The sequence below is a fragment of the Perognathus longimembris genome, chromosome 4, assembly GCF_023159225.1.
Source record: "Perognathus longimembris pacificus isolate PPM17 chromosome 4, ASM2315922v1, whole genome shotgun sequence".
NCBI lineage: Eukaryota > Metazoa > Chordata > Mammalia > Rodentia > Heteromyidae > Perognathus > Perognathus longimembris.
Genome location: NC_063164.1, coordinates 8,971,471 through 8,993,082, shown reverse-complemented (window position 1 = coordinate 8,993,082; position 21,612 = coordinate 8,971,471). Strand labels below are relative to the sequence as shown.

The 21,612-nt window shown below is 45.2% G+C and overlaps 1 protein-coding gene across 4 annotated transcripts in view; it reads right to left on the bottom strand.

The window, feature by feature from the left end:
* Positions 1 to 1,665: 1,665 nt before the first annotated feature.
* Positions 1,666 to 21,612, bottom strand: part of Col4a4 (collagen type IV alpha 4 chain) — a 120,009-nt gene continuing 100,062 nt past the window's right edge. For 3 of the 4 annotated variants that reach the window (XM_048344618.1, XM_048344620.1, XM_048344619.1), the window contains 5 exons: positions 18,176 to 18,301; positions 9,101 to 9,217; positions 6,904 to 7,092; positions 4,773 to 5,059; positions 1,666 to 4,267 (listed from right to left, as the gene is read on the bottom strand). In XM_048344618.1, the coding sequence (XP_048200575.1) occupies positions 4,004 to 4,267; positions 4,773 to 5,059; positions 6,904 to 7,092; positions 9,101 to 9,217; positions 18,176 to 18,301 (983 nt within the window). In that variant the 3' untranslated portion in view covers positions 1,666 to 4,003. Of the gene's footprint in view, positions 4,268 to 4,772; positions 5,060 to 5,094; positions 5,371 to 6,903; positions 7,093 to 9,100; positions 9,218 to 18,175; positions 18,302 to 21,612 lie in introns of those variants that run through there. The other variant, XM_048344621.1, reaches the window with a different exon arrangement.

The following is a 21,612-nucleotide window of genomic DNA, read 5'->3' as shown; positions in this document are numbered from 1 at the left end:
ATTTTCTGAATGGGAGAAATGAGGTTCGGGGCATTGGTGGAACTCTCCAGCAGCACATAACTGGAGAAGAACAACGCTGGATTCCAATCTGAGTTCAGACAACTCAGAAATCCTCATCTTTCTTTTATGTTTGCAGCCATACTGAGTAAAAGTTACAATTTTCAAAAATTATTCCAGTGATCCAGTAGAAATGCCAATCTAATGGTACAATCTATAGTTGGTACAAAACTTGAAATAAAAATCTTGGATAAAAATCTGATTTTCATACACCATTCCACTGACTCTTACAAAGCACCAGCAATATCTATACAAATTTCATAGTGGCAATTTTGATTGAAGCAGCTCTTAAATCACAAGGAAATACAGATTACAGTATGAGTCCACATGCGTCCTTTCCGCGAGGGAAGTCTTCTCAGCCAAATCTCATGTCTCATCATTTCTGAAATTTTCCTTCACAGAAAAAGGGTATTTTTGGAGCAGAGAAGTGATGATCAGAGCTTACCAATCAGCTTCCTCTCATCACGTGTTAAAAGCGATTGTGGGCTTCAGTGTTCTGAGAGCTCATCGATAACTTGATTATAAGTTGAATAATGGTTTTTTTTTGTTTTTTTTTTTTTTTTTGGCCAGTCCTGGGCCTTGGACTCAGGGCCTGAGCACTGTCCCTGGCTTCTTCCCGCTCAAGGCTAGCCTCTGCCACTTGAGCCACAGCGCCGCTTCTGGCCGTTTTCTGTATATGTGGTGCTGGGGAATCGAACCTAGGGCCTCGCGTATACGAGGCAGGCACTCTTGCCACTAGGCGATATCCCCAGCCCCTGAATAATGTTTTGAATCTAGAAATGAATTAGACTTGTCACCATTTTACTCATAAGCATTGAATGCCTAATGAGGCATACGGAATGGCCACTGAATAAAAGAACTAAGTATTAATACATGCAGGCCTATGTTAATTGCGGGCATACAGAGACCTGTACATGGTCCCTGCCTGCCCTCCCCCGGGGGCTTATATATGAGACATGGCACCAGTATGGCATGGTCCCTGAGGCTTAGGTATTAGATGAGCAGGGTGAGGGAGGGGTGTTTAGGTCTCCCAGGGGAATCTGAACTCAGCACTCATCAATGTATAAAAGTAGGTAGGAGTCTGCCACATCAAGGACCCTGAAGATAAAGGCACAGAGGTACCCCGAATGAGTGCAGAATGGTTGGCTGTTTGTGGTGACAAGAGATATTCTCATCGACAGCTCTTGCCAGACCTTTCACCAAGTGAAGTCATTTGGATTTCACAGGCAGGACAATTAGTGATGGGCTCTTAAGTCAAAAGATAACAAAAGCAAGTTTGGATGGAGCATATCAGGAGACGTCTCTCCTGATGCCAGAGGCTAGGAGGAAAAGCTGAGGGAGGAGGAGGAGGCTGGAGTTTCCACCCCACAAGAAGTGCAGGCTAGAGTTCTAGTGTGGAGAGCTGGGGAGCCGGGCACAGATAGCATGAATGCCAGTGTGGGTGGGCTCTACTCACGAGGCTGAGGAAGGAAGTACCCCATTCTCCCGGATGAGCCTCAGAACAGACCCCAGGAGGTGAGCTGGAGCATTTGAACTAACCAGCCAAGGTGTAGGGACTGTGGGAGGGGACTGGAGTAAATTGCCCTTTCATTCAGCCTGCTCTTTTATAACTTAAGTATGAAGCTTGTTAATATAGTAGTAGTAGTAGTAGTAGTAGTAGTAGTAGTAGTAGTAATTTGCCTATACTGGGGTTGAGCTCAAGGCCTAGAGCTTCCTGGATTTGCTTGCATGGCTGGCACGGTCCTACCTAGGCACACTACCAGCCCAGCCTTTTGTGGATTATTTTAGAGGTGGAGTCTTGTGGCCTTCTCTGCCTTGGCTGACCTGAAATCTTGAAACCCCAGACTTCAGCATCCTGAGTAGCTAGGATTATAGATGTGAGCTTCCAGCACCCTGTTTGTTCAGATAATATTCTAATACTAAAGGTAATTTAGCAAGCAAGATGTATTTCTGATATTCCCATTTATTACCTCTACTTTCTTCCCTGAGAACATTCTCAGACTAATTTTTTATCAACTTTCAAAAACTTGTCTTATGGTGGTAGAGTGTCTGGAGAGAGAAGAGTAACTTCAAATAAGGTAGAAATTGGCTTGAATTTTGGGTACGCAAAGATATTTGACATATAGCGCATGATATTTAAAAAATCAAATGGGTTGAGTGAACTAGGAGATATTCTGCTACATCAAGAAAACATTTCATGTTAAAACAGACATGTATCTTTTGTTGTTGTTGTTGTTGTTACCAGAAACTTCTCTTAAAATAAAATTGTCATCCCATATTTGTGCCCATAGCACAAATCACTGGAAATGGATTCTGCATAAAAGAGCTCATTAGTAATCAAAATTTGGCCAGGAAAACATGTCTTGTAAATGAAAAGTTAATTTAACTTTTTTCCCCTCTGCATTGTTGAAACTAACCACTAAAATGCTGCTATTCTCAGGAGAAATTCCTTCACATTTTTTTTTCAAAAATGACATTGTGTTGAGCTAAGGAAGGTATGGCCCCCAACTCCCCCCCACAAAAAAAAAATCTTTTCTAGGAAAAATTTTGATTTGTAGGATTAGAACACTAATTCCTGGAAAAACAGAAAGCGGATCTTTCATCATTCAGAAAATATTCTCCTTACACAGTGTCATCACTTCTAAAGTTACATGAAACTACAAAGGCCAAATGTCAAACCACTGCTATACTGCTATACTGCGGGAAAGTAAATGCATGTTTTAAAAATTGGCAAAATGGGGATGCTCCTGTGAAAATGAGTTCTGGGAACATACAATTTGGATTGTATGTCGTCTTTGTGTCTTTGAAAGGTAGCCCCCCGTGCCTTTCTGGTGGGGTGACCCTGACTTCAATGAGTCTTCTTACCTAAGTTTAATTAAGTCGGCCCTTCATTTTCTCCCAAGTGCATAATGATAGCCCTGTCATGTCCTGTGTGAGCAGCCATTATGCACGTGGAGGGAAAGTGGCCATTGTGAGCTCTGCGGGCTTTCCTGGGGAGGGACGTGAGATGCTCTGTGCCCCCTCTGAAGCCCCATGCGGGCTCCAGTCCCATTAGCACTGAGGACTTGCTGGACCCCCACTGAGGGGAAAGCCTGTCTGTTTGGAAGTTCCCTGCCATGGGGAGTCAATTTTTGTGAATCGCCACTTTAATATTCATTAATAGCTTTTAGGCTCCCTGATCCCTTATTGAATATATTTTTTTCCATAATTGCTACTTTTCAAAAGGATTGCCAAAGTAGGCATTTCGAGTCTCTGAAAGACGCAGAAGAGAACATAATGTTTTATATTCATGTGTGAAGTGTTTATGCTAATGTCACAGCTCTGGAAAGAGGCAGCTTGTGGGCCTTTCCTGCCGTAATGATTCATTTCGCTTTGAAATGAATTTTTAACACTGGCTGTATGGAGGATTCTATAGTCTCCTTTTTTTTCTTTTAATATCTTTGGGTCATGTTTATAATTATGGCAAAAAAGGAGATTAGTGAGGAAATCATTTCAGAATGTTAAAAAGCTCGACTACCTAGTTTTCATTTGTTGGCCCATTTAATTTTTCCTGTCAAATCTCTCCAGAAGGCCCGCTGTATTGTAGAGTAATTGACTTCAATTGTTTGAAATGCAATTAACCAATGCCATTTATAATCTGGTCATTATCATCACCTTGTCTTCCTGAGAATTAGTGGGGTACCACAGAAAGCCTATTTTTCCATCATTCTTCATATAATAATATGTGGGGTTCCTCTAGATTGCTGTGGTCAAACACATTCCACCTGTGTAGCATACAGCATTTGTGGTGTCTGTCAGGAACAGAGGGAGGAGCTGGAGGGCTATGGGAAGAGCCAAACTGACAGCAGCCTTTGCAAAGAGCACCATTGAATCTCTTAGCATAGCCCAGAATGTCTTCACTCCCTAGGAAGTTTCTCTTGGTAGGTGCATAGGAATTTTGCATTCTCTAGCTGTACTTCACACACACTTGGCACCTGCTGATTTTCTGGCGCTGGGCCTGGCCTTCTTTTAAGGTGTCTGGTGATGGGGCCAAAGTAAACTGCGTCTCTGGGTTCACCGTCGTCAGCCAGAAACTATACTCATTTGCAAAGAAGTGGCACGTCCCTTGCCGGCCTTGGCATTCCAGGAATGGCGCGGCTCTGAAATCCTCCAGGCAGCTGCCAGGGGACATGAGAGCCTGGCCTCCTCCTTGGTCCCCAGCGCCTGTGTGCTATCAGACAAGAAGACAATTAGGCCCAGACACAGGGGCACATCTCAGCCGAATCAGCGCTGTGCCTCCCTCCAGGCCCACCTTGACACGCTTCCTTAACTCATTCCATCAACAGGGGCTGGGAGTGTGGCTTAGTGGTAGAGTGCTTGCCTTGTGTGCATGAAGCCCTGGGTTTGATTCTACAGCACCACATAAACAGAAAAAAGCCAGAAGTGTTATTGTGGCTCAAGTGGTAGAGTGCTAGCCTTGAGCAAAAATGGCAAAAAAAAAAAAAAAAAAGATATAGATAGATAGATAGATAGATTTCCATTAACAAGAAAAACAATGGAAAATATGACTAGCCCTACATCTCACCAGGCTGTGGTTTGTAACAGCCTTCAAAATCTTTATCTTCCTGTTGTGGGCATCAAGTGTGCACAGAATTCCTATCTGCTCCAGACAGAGAAAGCAAAGGAAGGTGCTGGCCAGCACCAGCTGTGGCAGGGTTCCAGGGTGGGGCACTCACCATCAGGAAAGAATACCCGATCCAGAGGCTCCTCCAGGCCCGCGGACACGGAGGAATGGACTGATCCTGGCTGTGCACCGCCACCGCCTGGGCCGGGGCCTCGCACACAGCGCAGCGGCTGATGTACGGGCGAATCTCTTCCTCGGAGACTGGCATCATGGGAAGGGGGGCGGCGCTGGCCAGCCAGTAGGACCTGTCGTTTCTCCGTGCATAGTGGCACACTTGGTGGATGTTACAGTAGGCGAAGGGCAGTGTGCTGAACATGGGAAGGCAAGACCCTGCCAGACCTTGGAGGAGAGAAGAGACATCTGGTGGTGGCGCCAGGGACCTTTCCCACTCAAGCATTCACAGACCACCTGCCCAAAGCCCACTTCATCATGGTGGTCAAAAACCATGTGGGGCCCTGTGAGCCAGCCTTTAACCACTCATCCCTCCCTCAGAGGGCCACCAACAGGCCAAGCCACTGGAGGCAAGCAAGGTTATACATTCATCTTCTTGACTCACGTAGACCAGGAGGGACACGGATGAGCAAATAAATAGCTGATGAAATGCCAGGCTGACCAAGGCTATGAATGAAAACTATGGGATGCCTGGATCTCTCTAGAAAGGAGAGCTGGGATGAGTTATGTGAAGCTGGGAGTGGAAACGTGAAAAGGACTGGCCCCAGCTGGAGGAGGTGGTGAGAAGAAACTCCACGGAGGCCATGTCTCAGTGGATAGAAGCCTGGTACACGGAGCATGGCATTCTGGGAAGTCAGAGCTCGCTGAAGGGAATCATGGAATGGAGACCAGCATGTCCGCGTGTCTCCTGGTTTTAGCAGCATCCAGAGATAAGTCAGACAAGAGGATGCAAGTTTTGTCAATCTTGTGAAGCTCTTCAGAGCTTTAAAATAGGCAGTCTTATTAGCATAGGGCAGGAAAAGCAAGACGACTGGGAATGCACAGGCCAGACAGGGAAGAAATTGAGAGCAGAAGGAAGAGGAGAGATACAAACACATTCAAGATATAGCACAACCCCTCTTCTTTTTGCCTGTGCTCCAAGAAACGTAGTCCATGGTGTGTGATCAGAACACATCTGTCTACACCTGCACCCTGTGAGTGCATTACTAGCTCTGGTGACATGAAGCCAGGGACAAAACTCACCTCACCACCAACCATCTCTGTTGGTACACCCATCTTACCCCCACCACCTTGACCATGTGGTCCTGGGAAGACACTACTTGTCAGCACTCAGGTACATAGACTCTTGTCTTGACATTGCTTCCTGCAACTCCTTAATCAGCTACTGGAAATTGACAAGCGGCATGAAAAGAAGACCCTCAAAATAAAGTCTTGCTGCTTGAAGACAGATTGGAGTAGGACAGGGATTTGATGCCCCAAGTACCGTAATGGACACCCAGCAGCTGCTGTCCTGCAATGCAGGAGTCACTGGGTTCCAACTGAATAAGCTACACATGGGAATAAAAACTTCAGTTCGTAACAATTACATTGACTTTCAATGGCAGTGTCTCTTTTTAATGAGCAATAAATAGCCATGAAGAAACTAGAGCCAGAGTGGATTTCTGTGACCATATAGGATCATAGTTTTAAAAGAATTAGTTGGGAGTTGACATGGAAGTTTAAAAAAATGAATAAAGGGGGGAAAAAAGTAAAGAAGAGATAACATTGCCCCAAAAGAAATGTAGTCATTATGTAATGTGTGTAACTGTAACCCCTCTGTACATGCCCTTATAATGAAAATACATAAAATAATAAACAAAAGAAATAAAAGAAAAGAAAAAGAAGGAAAACAGATCAAGGGTATAGATGATCACCTGAACATCCACACCAAGGTCAAGGGCATGGTTGATCATGTGAACATCCACACCAAGGTCAGCTGTTGGTGACATGGGTTATGCACACTGAGGGCAGCAGCATAGGTGATCATGTGACTACCCAAGGTCAACAGCATGGATGATGATGTAAAGTATCGACACCGAAGTCAACATCGTGGGTGGTCATGGGTATTATCTATACACAAATGACTGCCACGGGTATTCACGTGACTATCCTCATATAGTCTCCAGCATCAGTGAGTGCGTGGACTATCTATACCAGGGTCAGCAATAGGAGTAATCATGTGGAATACATACCAAGGTCTTGATTATGGGCTTTCTCCTGCCCTTCCATGTATAACAGACTATATCCAGTCCAGAGCCGAGGCATGCCCACAGGGCAGGCAGGTTCTTGGTCTGTCTGACTATGGAGAACCAGGAGGAAGCCACTGAGATATCCAGGGCCAATCCCTTTGGGCCCAGGATCGCCAATCAGACCAGGAGGGCCTAGAGAAAGAATGAATTAAAACACAACGTTGGGATTTCTGTTTCACAAGTACTGCTCCTGTGACACTGTGCTAAGCACCTGAGGAACAGAGGGGAACAGGGCACAGCCCGCGGGGCTGGAACGCTCCCTCTCACAAGGGCAGTGTGCATGACGACAACTCAGCCAGCCAGCACAGAGCCCCTTCGCATACGCGTTCAGGATCTCTGAGTTTGACCAACCTTAGGTTTGAAAGTATATTACATCTGCCCTGAGCATTACAGACTATTTTCTTGTCATCATTCCCTACATGATACAGTATAATACATAGCGCTTACATTATAATAGATGCTTACATACTCTAGATATGATTTAAGGTATATGGAAAGGTGTGTGTGTGTGTGTGTGTGTGTGTGTGTAATACTACATGATTGATATAAGGGACTTGAGGATCCTCGGATCTGCACAGATCCTGGAACCAATGCCCCTGTCGATACTGAGGAAGGTCTGTAGTTGTTTCTAGCAATTCCGTAGGTAATTGTGGGGCTTCATCAGCCTGAAAACAGAACACAGAAAGCCACCCCTGTCCTTCTAGAACACTTCCATTAGAGGAAGAGAAACAACCACAAGCATAATGGAAAGATAAGCTGTAGAGTTTAGCAAGTGGTAAGGGCTCACAAGAAAAAACTAAAGGAGTGCATGAGGCATCTCCTTCTGGGGTGCAGCATACTGAGGGGTCCATGCTGAGAAGGGCAAGGGGACAGGCCGCCCGCAGCTGGCTTTGACTCTCTTCTTTTGTGAGGGAGAGAGGGGGAAGGAAGGCCTTGCTCTACAGTTTTGGGTGGTAGATAGAAATGAGCAATCCAGGAAATGCGAGCAAGTTCTGACTCCTTTGACGCTGCCAAGAAACTGATCAACCAATGAAGGCCAACAGCTGTTTCTAATAGCCAGGAACAAAACATGGTGTTGGACTTCGAGAGAGGAAAGATGTTTGGGTTTTGTTAGTTTCCAGTTGTTCCTTCAAGATCAACACGCTCGCCTTACCCACACTGCCAATCAGAGATGACCGAGTGACAGCATAGGGACTGAAGGAGAGATATCTGCCCATTTGACCTATAATGATTTTACAACTGGACATCTCAGATTTGGAAACAAGAACGTATGTAGGGAACATTGGATCTCCATGTCCACAGGAGCTAATTGGCTGAAGTTGAGCTGGGTCTTTTTTTTGTTTTGTTTTTCATTTTTCTTTTTTGCCAGTCCTGGAGCTTGAACTGGGGCCTGGACACTACCCCTGAGCTTCTTTGACTAAAGGCTAGCACTCTACCACTAAGCCGCATTCCCAGCCCTGAGCTAGGTCTTTTAAGAAGCAAGCTCCTCTGCTCTAGGCCCCAGCCAGCCTCCCTTTCTTGTTTCTATTAATGACTAACTGCCACTGGCCATTACAGCCAGCTGACAACTACTCTCCCAAGATGTGTCTTCAAGTCTGTGGGTCCACAAGGCTTAGGTTCCATTTCAAAACTCCATTCTGAAATCCTCTCTTTCCCCTCATGCTTCACTCCTTCCCATATGCTTTCTCTTAAGAGCTCTATTTTGTCTAAACAGCTTTACCATAATATAAATTAAGTAAAAAAAAAACAAAAAAAACAAAACAGAGCCAAGTGCAGAGCAGAAGCACCAAGATCCTTGGTGCATCCTTTCAAGAGTGGTCAAGCAGACAAGCCACAGTGATCGCCCTTCTGGACCTTGGAAAGGAATAGCAGCGATGGCCGCTCTTTTCCCGATGATGTCGAGGAGTCTAAGAGAATACTGTGCAGAATATAGCATCTAGACTTGCTTTGATAATGGCTGGGCGTTCATTAGAATGTGCGAGATGAATCTCCTCAGTGCTTTTGTCTCTCTAGTGTCTGCTGAGCAGGCATCTGTGAGGAATGTATTTCACAGCACCCACTTCAGAGCTGCTCGCTAGGCTTGGTGTATAGCTCTCAGGTCTTCCGTATCAGAGAAAAGAAGACAGAAAGAAGTGTGTACCTGGTGCTCCAGGATAGCCAGTCTCTCCAGGGTCACCTTTGTGTCCAGGAGGCCCAGGAGGCCCAGGGACACCATCCTGGCCCCTCTTGCCATCCAGCCCAGGCTTTCCTTTGCATCCTGCAAGAAAATCCATGATGGTGGTTGTGAGAACACCTGCTAGCAGTTTCCACCGTGTGCCCCATGGACCCAACCTGGGCTTCCTTCCCCCCAACCTCCATTGTACCCACTTATTTAAGTCTTCTTTTTTTTTTTTTTTTTGGCCAGTCCTGGGCCTTGGACTCAGGGCCTGAGCACTGTCCCTGGCTTCTTCCCGCTCAAGGCTAGCACTCTGCCACTTGAGCCACAGCGCCGCTTCTGGCCGTTTTCTGTATATGTGGTGCTGGGGAATCGAACCTAGGGCCTCGTGTATCCGAGGCAGGCACTCTTGCCACTAGGCTATATCCCCAGCCCTATTTAAGTCTTCTTGATTGCATGAAACTGAGGTGAACTGTCTCCACCTTACAGTGGGCAGACACTCAAGAAACTGGACTTTAAGTTCATGACCAGTAAAGGGCTGAGCTAGGTTTGAAGTGGTACCCAGGGAATTATTGAGAGAGAAAAGGTTTCTCCTGTTTCCTTTATATTAATGTCTTTGGGCTTTTAGGGAGGGGAAGCATTAAATATGTATTGCTTTATTAACTAAATATCCTTTATAATGAAGTCTGGATTGGGAGGAATGAGTGTAATTTCATAGGATTCAGTTGGAAGTCAAGTTAAATTAGGAGACAGAACAGTAATTCTGTGATCTGAGCTACATCTGTTGCCCTTTAGTTTGGTATTTTGTTTTTGAAATACAGTCTTACTATATTTATTATCTCTGCCCTCTAAATAACTTGGATTACAGGTTTAAACTACCATGCTCAGCTAGTAATTTATAATAACAGCTCTTCATCTAGAGTTTGCAATGTGCTGGTGCCATGATAATCTCATTATACAGATTAGTCAACTCAGTCTTCAAATCAGATCTGCTCCCCGTAGGAAGTCAGGCTCAGAAAGATCACAGAACCCAACCGATATAGGGAGCAAATATGGCCCAGATGGTACGTGCTGGAGGTGGAACCATCAGCCCCTGTCCCTCTTCTTCACAGGATGCAGAGCCCAGATCCATCCTTAGAGGACACCAGCTGGGGCCCTGGGCAGTGGTCGCAGTCATCCCAGATGGTCCCTTAGGCATTTGGTTACACTTTTGCCACCATCACCATGGTCAGGGTACTAGACATGGTCATTGTCTTTGGGAAAGTTTGTCGCCATTAGCCCTGGTGAGCTGATTTTGCTAGCCTTCCCCCATCTCCAGTTCACTCTCCCCTCTTCCCCATCTCTCTCACTGTGCCTCTCTTTCTTCTGCCTTTTCTATGAATTGGCTTACTATGCTCTGATTTATGCCATCTTCTTCCTACATTCTCATGAAAGCCTGTTAGATTCCCCATCTTTTAGGGTCAGTACATTGGGGAACAGATCCCTTGAAGATGCAAGTCCAGTAAAATGAGGCTGATAAGGGTGACTGTAGTAGAATCTGACTTTATAAGACAAGGAAGTGACATACACTACGTGTACATTAGGGGCAGGGCTGTGACAGACAGATGCCCTGGGAACAACCCACCTTGCCAGCACTTAGCTCTTGGACTTCTACTTCCAGATCTGTGGAGAGAGTGGGGGACACTTCCTGTTGCGTAGCCCCCCTCCCCCCAGTCTGTTCTTATGACAACCCAAGTAGCCTAAAAACAACCAAAGAGGTGCTCACTCCAGCAGCACTCCTAGAGTCTCCTGCTTCCAAGCTCCTGGGCTGAAGAAAACAAAGCTGAGGATGCCAGGGAAGCCCAGGAGTTCTCTTGTCCTGTTGGAGGTATTACTTGGAGCTGTACCTGCTCCCGTGGGTCCCAGCAAACACAGGCAGTGTGGGAAAGCACCATGGGGGACGGGCAGGCTAGTGATGTGGGAAGATTAAGCAAGTTTGATCTGGGCATGACAAGATGGCAGAAATCAAGGGCTTCCTGGGAGGCTTTCTTCTCTGTACTGCTTTGAGAAGTCCTTCCCTGTGTCTCTATTGTCCAGGCCAATGCCCCCAAATGCTGGGGCATTTATACTTGATCCATGCGCTGACTAGCCTAGAGCCCCTTGGACTCAGAACGTCCCCTCCACATCCCACTCAAGCCACATCTGTCCCCTAACTTTTCCATTACGTCCCCATGTGACTGCTGCCACAGGCTCAAAGGATCGCAGCTTTAGAACTACGGCTCTGGAATAAAGTTACATTTTAAAGCCAGCTCTGTCTGGTAGCAAACTTGATGGTAGCCTTTGAACGTTCTGGATTTCTGTAAATTTTTTTGTTCTTTTTGTTGTTTTTCTAATTTTAGTTCTATTTTCTTATGTCTGCCTATTTGGGGAGGTGTCAGTGGTACTGCGGCTTGAACTCAGGATCTGAGCGATCTCCTTGAGCTGTTTTGCTTGAGGTTTGCCCTCTATCACTTGATCCATAACTCCACATCTGGGTCTTTGGTAGTTAATTGGAGATAAGAGTCTCATGGACTTTTCTGCCTGGGCTGGCTTTGAACTATGACCCTCAGATCTCAGACTTCTGAGTAGCTAGAATTACAGACACGAGCTACTGGCATCCAGCTCAGCCTATTCTTAAAACCAGATCTTTAATGCAGGGAACTTACCTTAAGCCAACAATACCATTAATACTAATAGCAAACATGTGTACTACTTGTTCTTTCAGGCTATTCTAAGAGCTTATTACAACAGTCAACTCATAATTTTCACAAGAAGCCTTGTTTTTGTGCACATGTGGAAAGAGAATCTCAGAGAGGTGGTGTGCATGTGTAATCTAGTTCCAGAACCGCCTTCTTAGCATTACGCTTCTCCATGAATAGCAAGGATGCTTAATGGGCAAAATGTTCCTTATCTAGGAAGATACTCATTACCAGTTGTTCATCCTGGGGACAAAGTGGAAATACCTTACTTAAACCAGAGCAGCTCTGTTAGGGTGAAACCTGCTCAGGGGCAGCAACAGCACCAGGAAACCTGATATAAGTGAGGCACCTTGGAGCCTTCCCCATTCCTAAGAAGCCAGAAAGTCTAGGTTGCCACCCCATAGTCTGTGTTATCATAAGCTTTCCAGAAGAACCAGATGTTCCATAAATCTTGAGAACCCAGGCTTTCAATGTCCCCCATGACTCTCCCTTCTAAGTTAAATGCAGCTGTTAGGAATTCTCACATTACTCTTTACCTACACATGGGTGCTGGCTGGTTAGTCCCTTCACTTCTAGATACTATGTTATTCCAAGGAAGAAGCCTGGCTGGATTAATTTCTCTCTTCCAGACTGCTGGCACCGAAGCAATCAATACATAATTCATGAGAGCAGTGGTTAAATAAATCACAGTACAATCGAATCCTGCATCATTCTGTAGCCACTACAGATAATGTTGTAGGAAAATATGTAATGACATAGAAGTAATGGCATGTTCAGAAGAGCAGAACTAAGAGGAGACTGATATACAGCCAGCTGGGCCTTCAAAAACAATAGGTTTAATTTCTTTTTCTCTTCTTGTATAATACAATTTCTTTTCTTTACAAGATAGTTGCTCCCTAGAAAATTCCACCATCCCTCCCACACATCTCCCTACACAAAGTTCTCAGTGTTATGTGCTTCTTCCCATCACAGGACATTGCTCAATGTCCATCTTATGTCTGTTTGTCACATGGAAGATCAGGTCTACTACCAGCATCTAGTGGGGAGAAGCCACTAAATACCTACAATGCACAGAATCTCCCTCCATGTCACAGATTATCTGGCCCCAAATGTGAAGAGTACTAGGTTGAGAGAGCCAGTGCTAGAATGGAAGTGCCACCCAAGGGTGATGACTCAGGGGGACAGTAGTCCTCAAGCTGCTGCGGTCCCTGGGTGGGTGGCCAGTCACTGCCAGTAAGTCCTCCAACCATATATGAGGCTGAGCTCACAAATGTATCATCTGCCTTGCTTGGGGTTGCAACTACAGAGCTGAACCTCCAACGTCTGATAGACCCCCACTGCCTGGATCTTCGAAGAAAATGGTTTGTAGCCCCTGGTCTAAGGAGCTGTACAAATCAAACAAGAAAATATGTGTCTTGGTGACACAAAGGTGACACTAAAGATTATAAGGAGAAGACACGTACAGAAACAGAGAAGGAAGGTTATTAAGCGTGGATCTTCCATTCTAATGGGACAACCACCCAGGAAGTGACTTTAGACTGGGAGGGAACACAACCACAAGGTGCCCTTAGAGACGAACACACTGGAGGCTGACTGGGAGTAGGGGAGTGACCAATTTCCAGTCACATAAAGGGGCCAGGAATGGTGAACCTGCAGTATTTTCAGAGCCTGGGATGCTGAGGGCAGGGGATGAGGTAGCTCCCTCCCTTCCCCCTCCTCTCTGAGCAGCCTTGCCTCCTATAACCACCTCACATGTAAGGTTCTTGCTGCTGGGAAGATATGTTCAAGCATGGCCAGTCTGGGGCTGTTACTTCGGTCCCCAGATGCTCTCTGCTTTCCACCCTGGGTCTGGTGGAGCTGCTCTCGTGTCATGGTGGATAACATGCTGTCACCTGCACCTTAGAGCCCTTGGGTGCCTAGTGTCCTGCCATGTAGGTGTTCCCAACCAGGTGAGCACAGCTTTCCTCTCTGCTTAACAAGGCAAGGACTTCCTCTCCCTGGGTGGAGTGCTGGCGTGACTTTCCCCACCAGCATCGAGAAGAATGTCGGTTGTTTTGGAAATACCACATTTTTCTCAGTCCTCTCTGGCGAGTGGAGTCCAACATGCAGCCACTGGGCTCCTCTAGAAAGGACTTGCAAAGACTGACATGTGGTTGGTGCAAGCACTTGTTAGAACTTCCTTCATCCATTGGACAGGTACCAGACGTGCCACCTGACGTACAGACTCCAAGCGACGTCATCCCTTATCTGCAGATCCCTATGCCAACTGTTACAATGCATGCTTTGTTTCCTTTACGATAAGATGTTAGGGGATGACATGTTCCCAGAGACAGGAAGGAAGGCCATGGCTAACCTGAGCGGTGTACCCAAAACTTCCCACTACACAAACTTATTCTTAGAACCGATTTTGCATCCACCAAACCCTCCAGCAGAAGACGGGTGACTTCTTCTGAAAAGGGCAAGTGTTGAAGATAAATGCATCCCTCACAGGATGTGGATACATGCATTGGGCCAGGGATGGCTCAAAACAAAAGGGAACCCGCCTTTGTGTTTGCTTTAGGAAGTGGAAGCCTTGGAGGGCCTCCCTGGAAGAAAGTTGCAGCTGGAGGAGATATGGGACTGACTATAAAGCCTTAGGTCTCCTGTGGTGGAGGAGGATCTTGATTAGACACCATTTGCACGGAGTGTGCTGTTAACCTCCTGTGCTTGGAAGGACAGGGCTGCAAGTGTGGTGTGTTTTGTGTCCGTCTCATCTCCAGCACTTAATGATGAAATAAAAAAAAATAGGAAGAAAATAATAATGTCAATTTAAGCAGAAGTGTTTTCTTCTGGTGGCAGCTATTTTGCACAACTCAACCAACTGTAACTGTGGTGTATATACCCCCACACACTTGTGAATGAATCCTCTTCAGAAAAGGAAGGGGACTAAGTAAGCAACACGGAAGGTGGGACTGGTCAGTCAGAGTTAGGCCCCTTTAGGCCTGTCAGTCAGGAGCAGGTGGGAGAAGGCAGTGAGGAAAAGTTTGAGAATGATGAGGGGTTTCCTATAGACAGAAGCCAGAGGTAGTATCAGAGAAAAGGGACCCCCAAAGAAAGCAATAATGAAGCAGGTGTCATGTAGGGCAAAAGGGACCCCAGGAAGCTGAGCCAGGGAGTGATGGGAGCTGAGATGAGAGACTCTGGAGAGAGAAGCTAGTGGCTCACAGGGAGAACTGAGCAAGTTCTTGTTCTGTTTAACAGTGGCCACATTCTGTGGCAAGGAGCTGGTCTTGGGATGTTCCCACTGTCATCAGACAAGGTCATCAACACCTTTAAGAAGGCAAAGGAAGGGGCTGGGGATATGGCCTAGTGGCAAGAGTGCTTGCCTCGTATACATGAGGCCCTGGGTTCGATCCCCCAGCACCACATATACAGAAAACGGCCAGAAGTGGCGCTGTGGCTCAAGTGGCAGAGTGCTAGCCTTGAGCAAAAAGAAGCCAGGGACAGTGCTCAGGCCTTGAGTCCAAGCACCAGGACTGGCCAAAAAAAAAAAAAAAAAAGAAGGCAAAAGAAGAGAGAGAAGGCTCCCTGTAGAGGAGCTCTTCCAACCTAAATCAGGAGGAATTAGCACCAGCAATCAAACCTGGGCCTGGTTAGCAAGCAAATGTTCTTTCAGAAAACTCACAATCTTCACACACACACACACACACACACAGAGAGAGAGAGACAGAGACAGAGACAGAGAGAGACACACACACAGACATACACAGAGAGAGAATCTTCCCATGATCTATAGCACTATGAAGTTGAGGATTACAGACTCTGCCCTTGGTATATTTTCTTTCGCTGTTTCCTAAAGCCACTATGATGGACAAAGCCACCCACACATCAGGGTCTCAGTTTTGACGTTGGGGTACAACAGTGCGTTTCTGCCTCCGCTGCCTGCTCCCGTCATCTGTGAGACTCACGCCCCGCCTCCCTCTTCCTTCCACTGGCCTGCCATCTGAGGCGCAAACACTAGAACCTTTTCTATTTCCTCCAGGTAACTTGAACCTGCAGTTAGGATGGAGTCACTAGGGAAGGTGTTGACACATCTTCTAAGGAGAGCATTCATAGGCTATAACTAGGGTTTCGCAAACTTAAGTGTTTACACACATGTCTTGGGGATCTTGTTAAAATGCAGATTTGGGTTCAGTAGGTCTGGAAATGAAGCACTGATCTTTGGACCACACTTAGAGAAGCAAGGATGTATGTGGCCTATCCCACATTATTACACCAATAGACTAATCTGTCTATGGTCCTGCTGTCTCCCTGTTGGACAATTCTGGCTCCTCAACTAAAGTTTTCCTTAAGACTCTATTCTAATGCCAGCTCTCACTGGGTCTCCACAGTTCTGCCAAGCTCCACTCTCCTAAAGTTCTTCACTTGTAATACCCTTAAGACATGAATTATAATTGACCATTGAGTTACTTCTGTCCTGCTAGCTATTTCTGTCATGTGACTGTGATTCCCCAGTTAAGGAAGACACAGCTGACTATTCTTTGTACTGCTCACAATAGTACAGAGTTGGGGGGGGGGAAGGGGAGGCTGGAAGTATTTACTAAACCATCTGTAGACCTTCACAACAGGCCACAGCTTCTACTTACTAGTTATTTTTCTGAAGAGTTGGGAGGCAGTTCTGGAGATATAGGCAAAGTACACAGGTCAAATATAGATCTATGTAACAGATCTATGAAAACTATAGCATGCATTTAAAATAAGGTTTATTGGCCAGATACTGACTGATAAAGAACTCCCATGCAATGAGCACCAAAGAAAGAAGAGGCAAATACGCACTCACAGGGTGCAACCTTGTGCACAAACAGATGCCGTGCAGAAAACACCACCGAGAAACACTCGTCCTAACTTGGAAAAGGCTCTAGAGATGCTTTGGCCTCTACCCAAGACTACTTCAGGCTCAGTTGAAGGGACATCTCTCTGGTGTTCAGCTTCTTGAGTCTGGGGAACCACTAGGAAAAACAGGTGACACAAACTTCTACTTCTAATTCCTTGGACCTAAAACAATAAGAACCCCTATCACAGCTGGACAGTGGGAGAAATTCGAGAGAGGCTTTGTGCCTCCTCTTCTGGTAATTTGCACACTATGTTTTGGGACTCATGGGTACCTCCTACTTGTCTGAAGAGACCAGTGCCTTCCAGGTATCCAGTCCCAGACTCCCTGATATTCTCTGCAAATTACTTGCAAAATACTTCCTACAGAAGAGTGTGGTTCGTACATAAATAAGGGTCCTGCCACCTTGACAATGAGCAAGCAATGTTCATATCAATTAAAGGAATAATGCAGCAGCAAAATATAGAGCAGTCTGCCTTCTCCTTCTCCTTCCTCCGCATGTTCACCTCCTTCCCTTTTCCCATTGGCTTGGTTTCTATTCCAGGGAATCAAATTCACTTGTTTTTCATTTGAAGCCAAGTCAACAGCTATTAGACATTAGCAGAGTATCTTCTCTGATGCTCTAAGAGATTTCAGAAACAAATACTCAAAAGTTGGCCAACTATAAAAGATTTGAACAGAGTTTATCACAAAAAAAGAAGAGATGTGTAGATCTAATGAGTACTTGATTAATCCTTTGTATCTATGAATGAGAAAATAGGTTTGAAAAGGAGGAAAAATGTTAGTGCTTTGTTATCTTTAGTTATTTAGTCTCCAATAAAAATAACATATAAAAGACAAATGATTACACTTGGAAATGTTTAATTAAATAGCACACTAAGCATCACACATTGAGAACAAAGGAGGCTTTTCTTAGGAGAAGATTACAAGGGCTCAATAGCTATGTGCACATGACCATATAAAATGATGCTTACTGAAATGAACTCTAAGAAATGGAAACAAGAGGTGGTTTTCCTTTGGTACTGTTTGCAGCTACTTATATTTTCTTTCATTTTTTTCTTCTTTGGTTTGTTCTCTATTGTCATTGTTTCTTTGTGTGTGTGTGTGTGTGTGTGTGTGTGTGTGTGTGTGTGTGTGTGTGCCCTTTGTCTTCTATATAAGTTTATCTGATTTGGGGAAGGGAAGGGGAATTGCAGAAATGGTAAGACAAAGAGTGAACCAATTCAACAGTGATACTCACTGGAAACTATGTTGGAAATGAACTTTACAACATGAGGGGGATGGAGGAAGGGAGGAGAAAACTGGGAGAAAATGAAGGAAGGGGTAACAGTTCAAAAAGAAATGTACTCATTACCTTACTTATGTAACTGTAACCCCTCTGTACATTACCTTTACAATAAAGGCTAAAATAAAACAATCTAGATTTTCATTCCAGAAATATGATACAAATAATTAACAGGTTAAGATTCATACCTTGTCCTGGGGGGCCTCTCTGTCCTGGGAGTCCCACAGGCCCTTCTGGTCCTCTTGGGCCTGGCACCCCAGGGAGCCCTGGGATTCGGGGACAGGCATCCGCATCTGCAGGTGGGCCAGGTTCACCTGAAATTAGAATCACTCCTTGTATGATGGGATCAAATGCTAATGAGCCAGCTCATTCTGCATTGCCCAGTTAAACTTGGACACCCCACACCATACTGAAATGGTATGAGTGTGTATGTGTGGGTGGGTGCGTGTGTATGTGTGTGCGCACACACATTCAGTGAAAGCAGGAGCTTGCTTCACTCACTGTAGATGCATTGACATCCTGCTGAGGGCATTTGCCAATTAAAGGGCCGACTGACTTCTGGTAGGGTGAATGGATTCCCAGAGGAAGTGGAAGAGTGCCATGGTGACAGTTCATTGAAGCAACAATATTATGATGACAATCATGGGGTTTCCAAGCTTTAGGCCCATTTTTTTTTTTGCTGGAATGCCAGCTACACATCCCATTTCATAAGGTGTATCCTGCTGTGCTCCTGATTCATGACACAGCAGCAAGGTGGGTTTCCCTAGTCTATTACTGAAACAGAATTTCAGCCCGATGCCGGTGGCTCATACCTATCATCCTAGCTACTCAGGTGGCAAAGTTCTGAAGAGCATAGTTGGAAGTCAGCAAAGGTAGAAAAGCCTATGAGACTCTTATCTTCAATTAACCAGCAAAAAGCCAGAAGTGAAGTTTGTGGCAGAGCTCCAGCCTTGAGCAGAACGTCGAGTGAGATCACAAGGTCCTTAGCTGAAGCCGCAGTACTGGCATACACAAAAATATTGTGATTTCAGAATTACTAGAAGCTCTAACCCAAAAACTTTCTGCCTCAAGAGAACAATATTGGAGTGATCCAGGAGATATATAAAAATGAATCCAGGGGGCTGGGGATATGGCCTAGTGGCGAGAGAGCTTGCCTCGTATACATGAGGCCCTGGGTTCGATTCCCCAGCACCACATATATAGAAAACGGCCAGAAGTGGCGCTGTGGCTCAAGTGGCAGAGTGCTAGCCTTGAGCAAAAAGGAAGCCAGGGACAGTGCTCAGGCCCTGAGTCCAAGGCCCAGGACTGGCCAAAAAAAAAAAAAAAAAAATGAATCCAGTACCTCACTCCTCCCCGCTTCCCCCCATCCCCAGCAATAGTGCTGTACCTGGTCACAGGATTTGGCCTGAAGAGTGGGCTTAAGCTGGGCTGCATGACAAACCCAGCTGGGGAGCTGTTTCCTGACACTGCCTCTGGGATTCTACATAGATTCCTCTCATGGGAGCCCAGAATGTGTGTTTCTAAATTCCCCCAGTGATTCCACCGACCACCAGGACTAAGAAGCTGAGTTCTGCCCTGAGCACATCACTGTCATCATCTGGCTAGTTTATTAAAAAAAAAAAACACAAAACAGTGTGTGGGTCAGGCGGGCTAGGGGTGGCCTGAGGTAAAACATTTCTAGCAGGTTCCTGAATGAGGTGGCCAGTGTTGGCTTGGGAGTCTTGCTGGAGAATCACAGGGCTAAGAATCTAACACGTTTCAATTCTCGGTTATAGTCACATCTTTATGATACATTTTTCTTTTTGATTTTTGTTTGAAATACAGTAGAACAAGCTGGCTTTACACTTAGAGATCTTCATGCCTCCTTCTCTAGAGTGCTTCATTTACATGTGTGCACTACCATATTTGGTGAAGACATTTTTTTTCTAGCTCATTCAGTCACCCCTGCAATGTCTCACCAGAACTAAGAAATAACACTGGATCATAATGACAACAGCTAACATCCATCAAATGTATTCTCATGTATCAGACTGCACTGTGTGCTTTGCTTATGAGACTGTCTCAGCCAGACTGCATAAAAGCACTACCATACTAGTCTGTCCAAGTAAGAAAGCTAGTAAATAACTGATATATTTATGATCACACAGCAACGGATGGCAGAGTCCAGATTAAACTCCAGAATGACTACCATATCGTCTTGCTTCAATATCATCATCATCAATCATTTTATCATCATGATCATGTTTTACAGGGAATCATGTTGAGGGTCTTGGGCCTGCTAGACAAGTGCTTGGCCCCTGAGTTACATCCTTACCCTACGCATCCCTGTGAGATGAATTCTATTAAATGAAACCTGTTAAAATACCATTGAACAGTTCTGCTTTTCTTCAAAGATGGGTAATCATTTCAGCAACAGTAACCGTAAAGCAGCAAGGAAATCATAGCAAAATGTTGCCCAAACCACCAAATTTCCATCTACATAATCCTTCACATGCCTTTACAAAATAAACTTAAACACTAGAAGCGGTTCTGAATTTAGCTCCTCCAAAAACCCACTATGAAAGCACATGCAACCTAGGGACAGATAGATGCTCACAACGTGTTTAGTTGAAAGTAAAATGTGGCTTTACCATTATGGCTGAGTTGGGAAAGAGACTTGGGAACATGTCTTGCTTTCCCTGAAGCAACTGGGCCTTCCCAGTGGAAGTGGGTGGAAGTGGGGTGGGGAGTGGAGTTTGGGGGCTAGACTTTAAATTTAGAACTTGAAAGTTATCTTCAAATGGTTTCTTCATACAGCCACACTGAGAGGACTGAAATACAAACTTATTAAATATACTTATTTTTAAATAAGAATATTAAAATACAACAGGATTTAAATATATTTTTCTTTTTCTTTCCTTTCTTTCTTTCCTTCCTTCTTTCTTTCTTTCTCTCCTTTCTTTCCTGTGGGGTGTGTGTGTGTGTGTGTGTGTGTGTGTGTGTGTGTGTGTGTGTGTGTGTGTTAGCCCTGGGGCTTGAACTTAGAGCCTGAGGTGCTGTCCCTGAGCTCCTTTTGCTTAAGCCTAGCACTCTGCTATTAGAACCACAGCTCCATTTCTGACTTTTTGGTAGTTTATTAGAGATAAAACTTTTCCTGTCTGGTCTGGCTTTGAACTGTGATCCTCAGCTCTCAGCTTCTTGAATAGCCAGCATTATAGGAGTGAGCCACCAGTGCCTAGCTTTCTCTTTACCTTTTAGTAAACCAAAACCCTGAAAGGAGAAGGCTGTGATTTGTTTTTGAAGGGCCCTGAAGACAATAAATGGAATCTAGATTCAAGTCAATTTCTAGGAAGGTTAATATCCAATACCTGGAAAGAACAAATGTACACATTCACTTATTTTCCTTTTCTTTTGTTCTTTCTTTTTTTTTTTTTTTTGCCAGTCCTGGGACTTGGACTTAGGGCCTGAGCACTGTCCCTGGCTTCTTTTTTGCTCAAGGCTAGCACTCTACCTCTTGAGCTACCACTTCCAGCTTTTTCAGTGTATGTAATGCTGAGGAATCGAACCCAGGGCTTCATGCATGCTAGGCAAACACTGTACCACTAAGCTACATTCCCAGTCCCTCCCTTTTCTTTTTTGAGAAAGA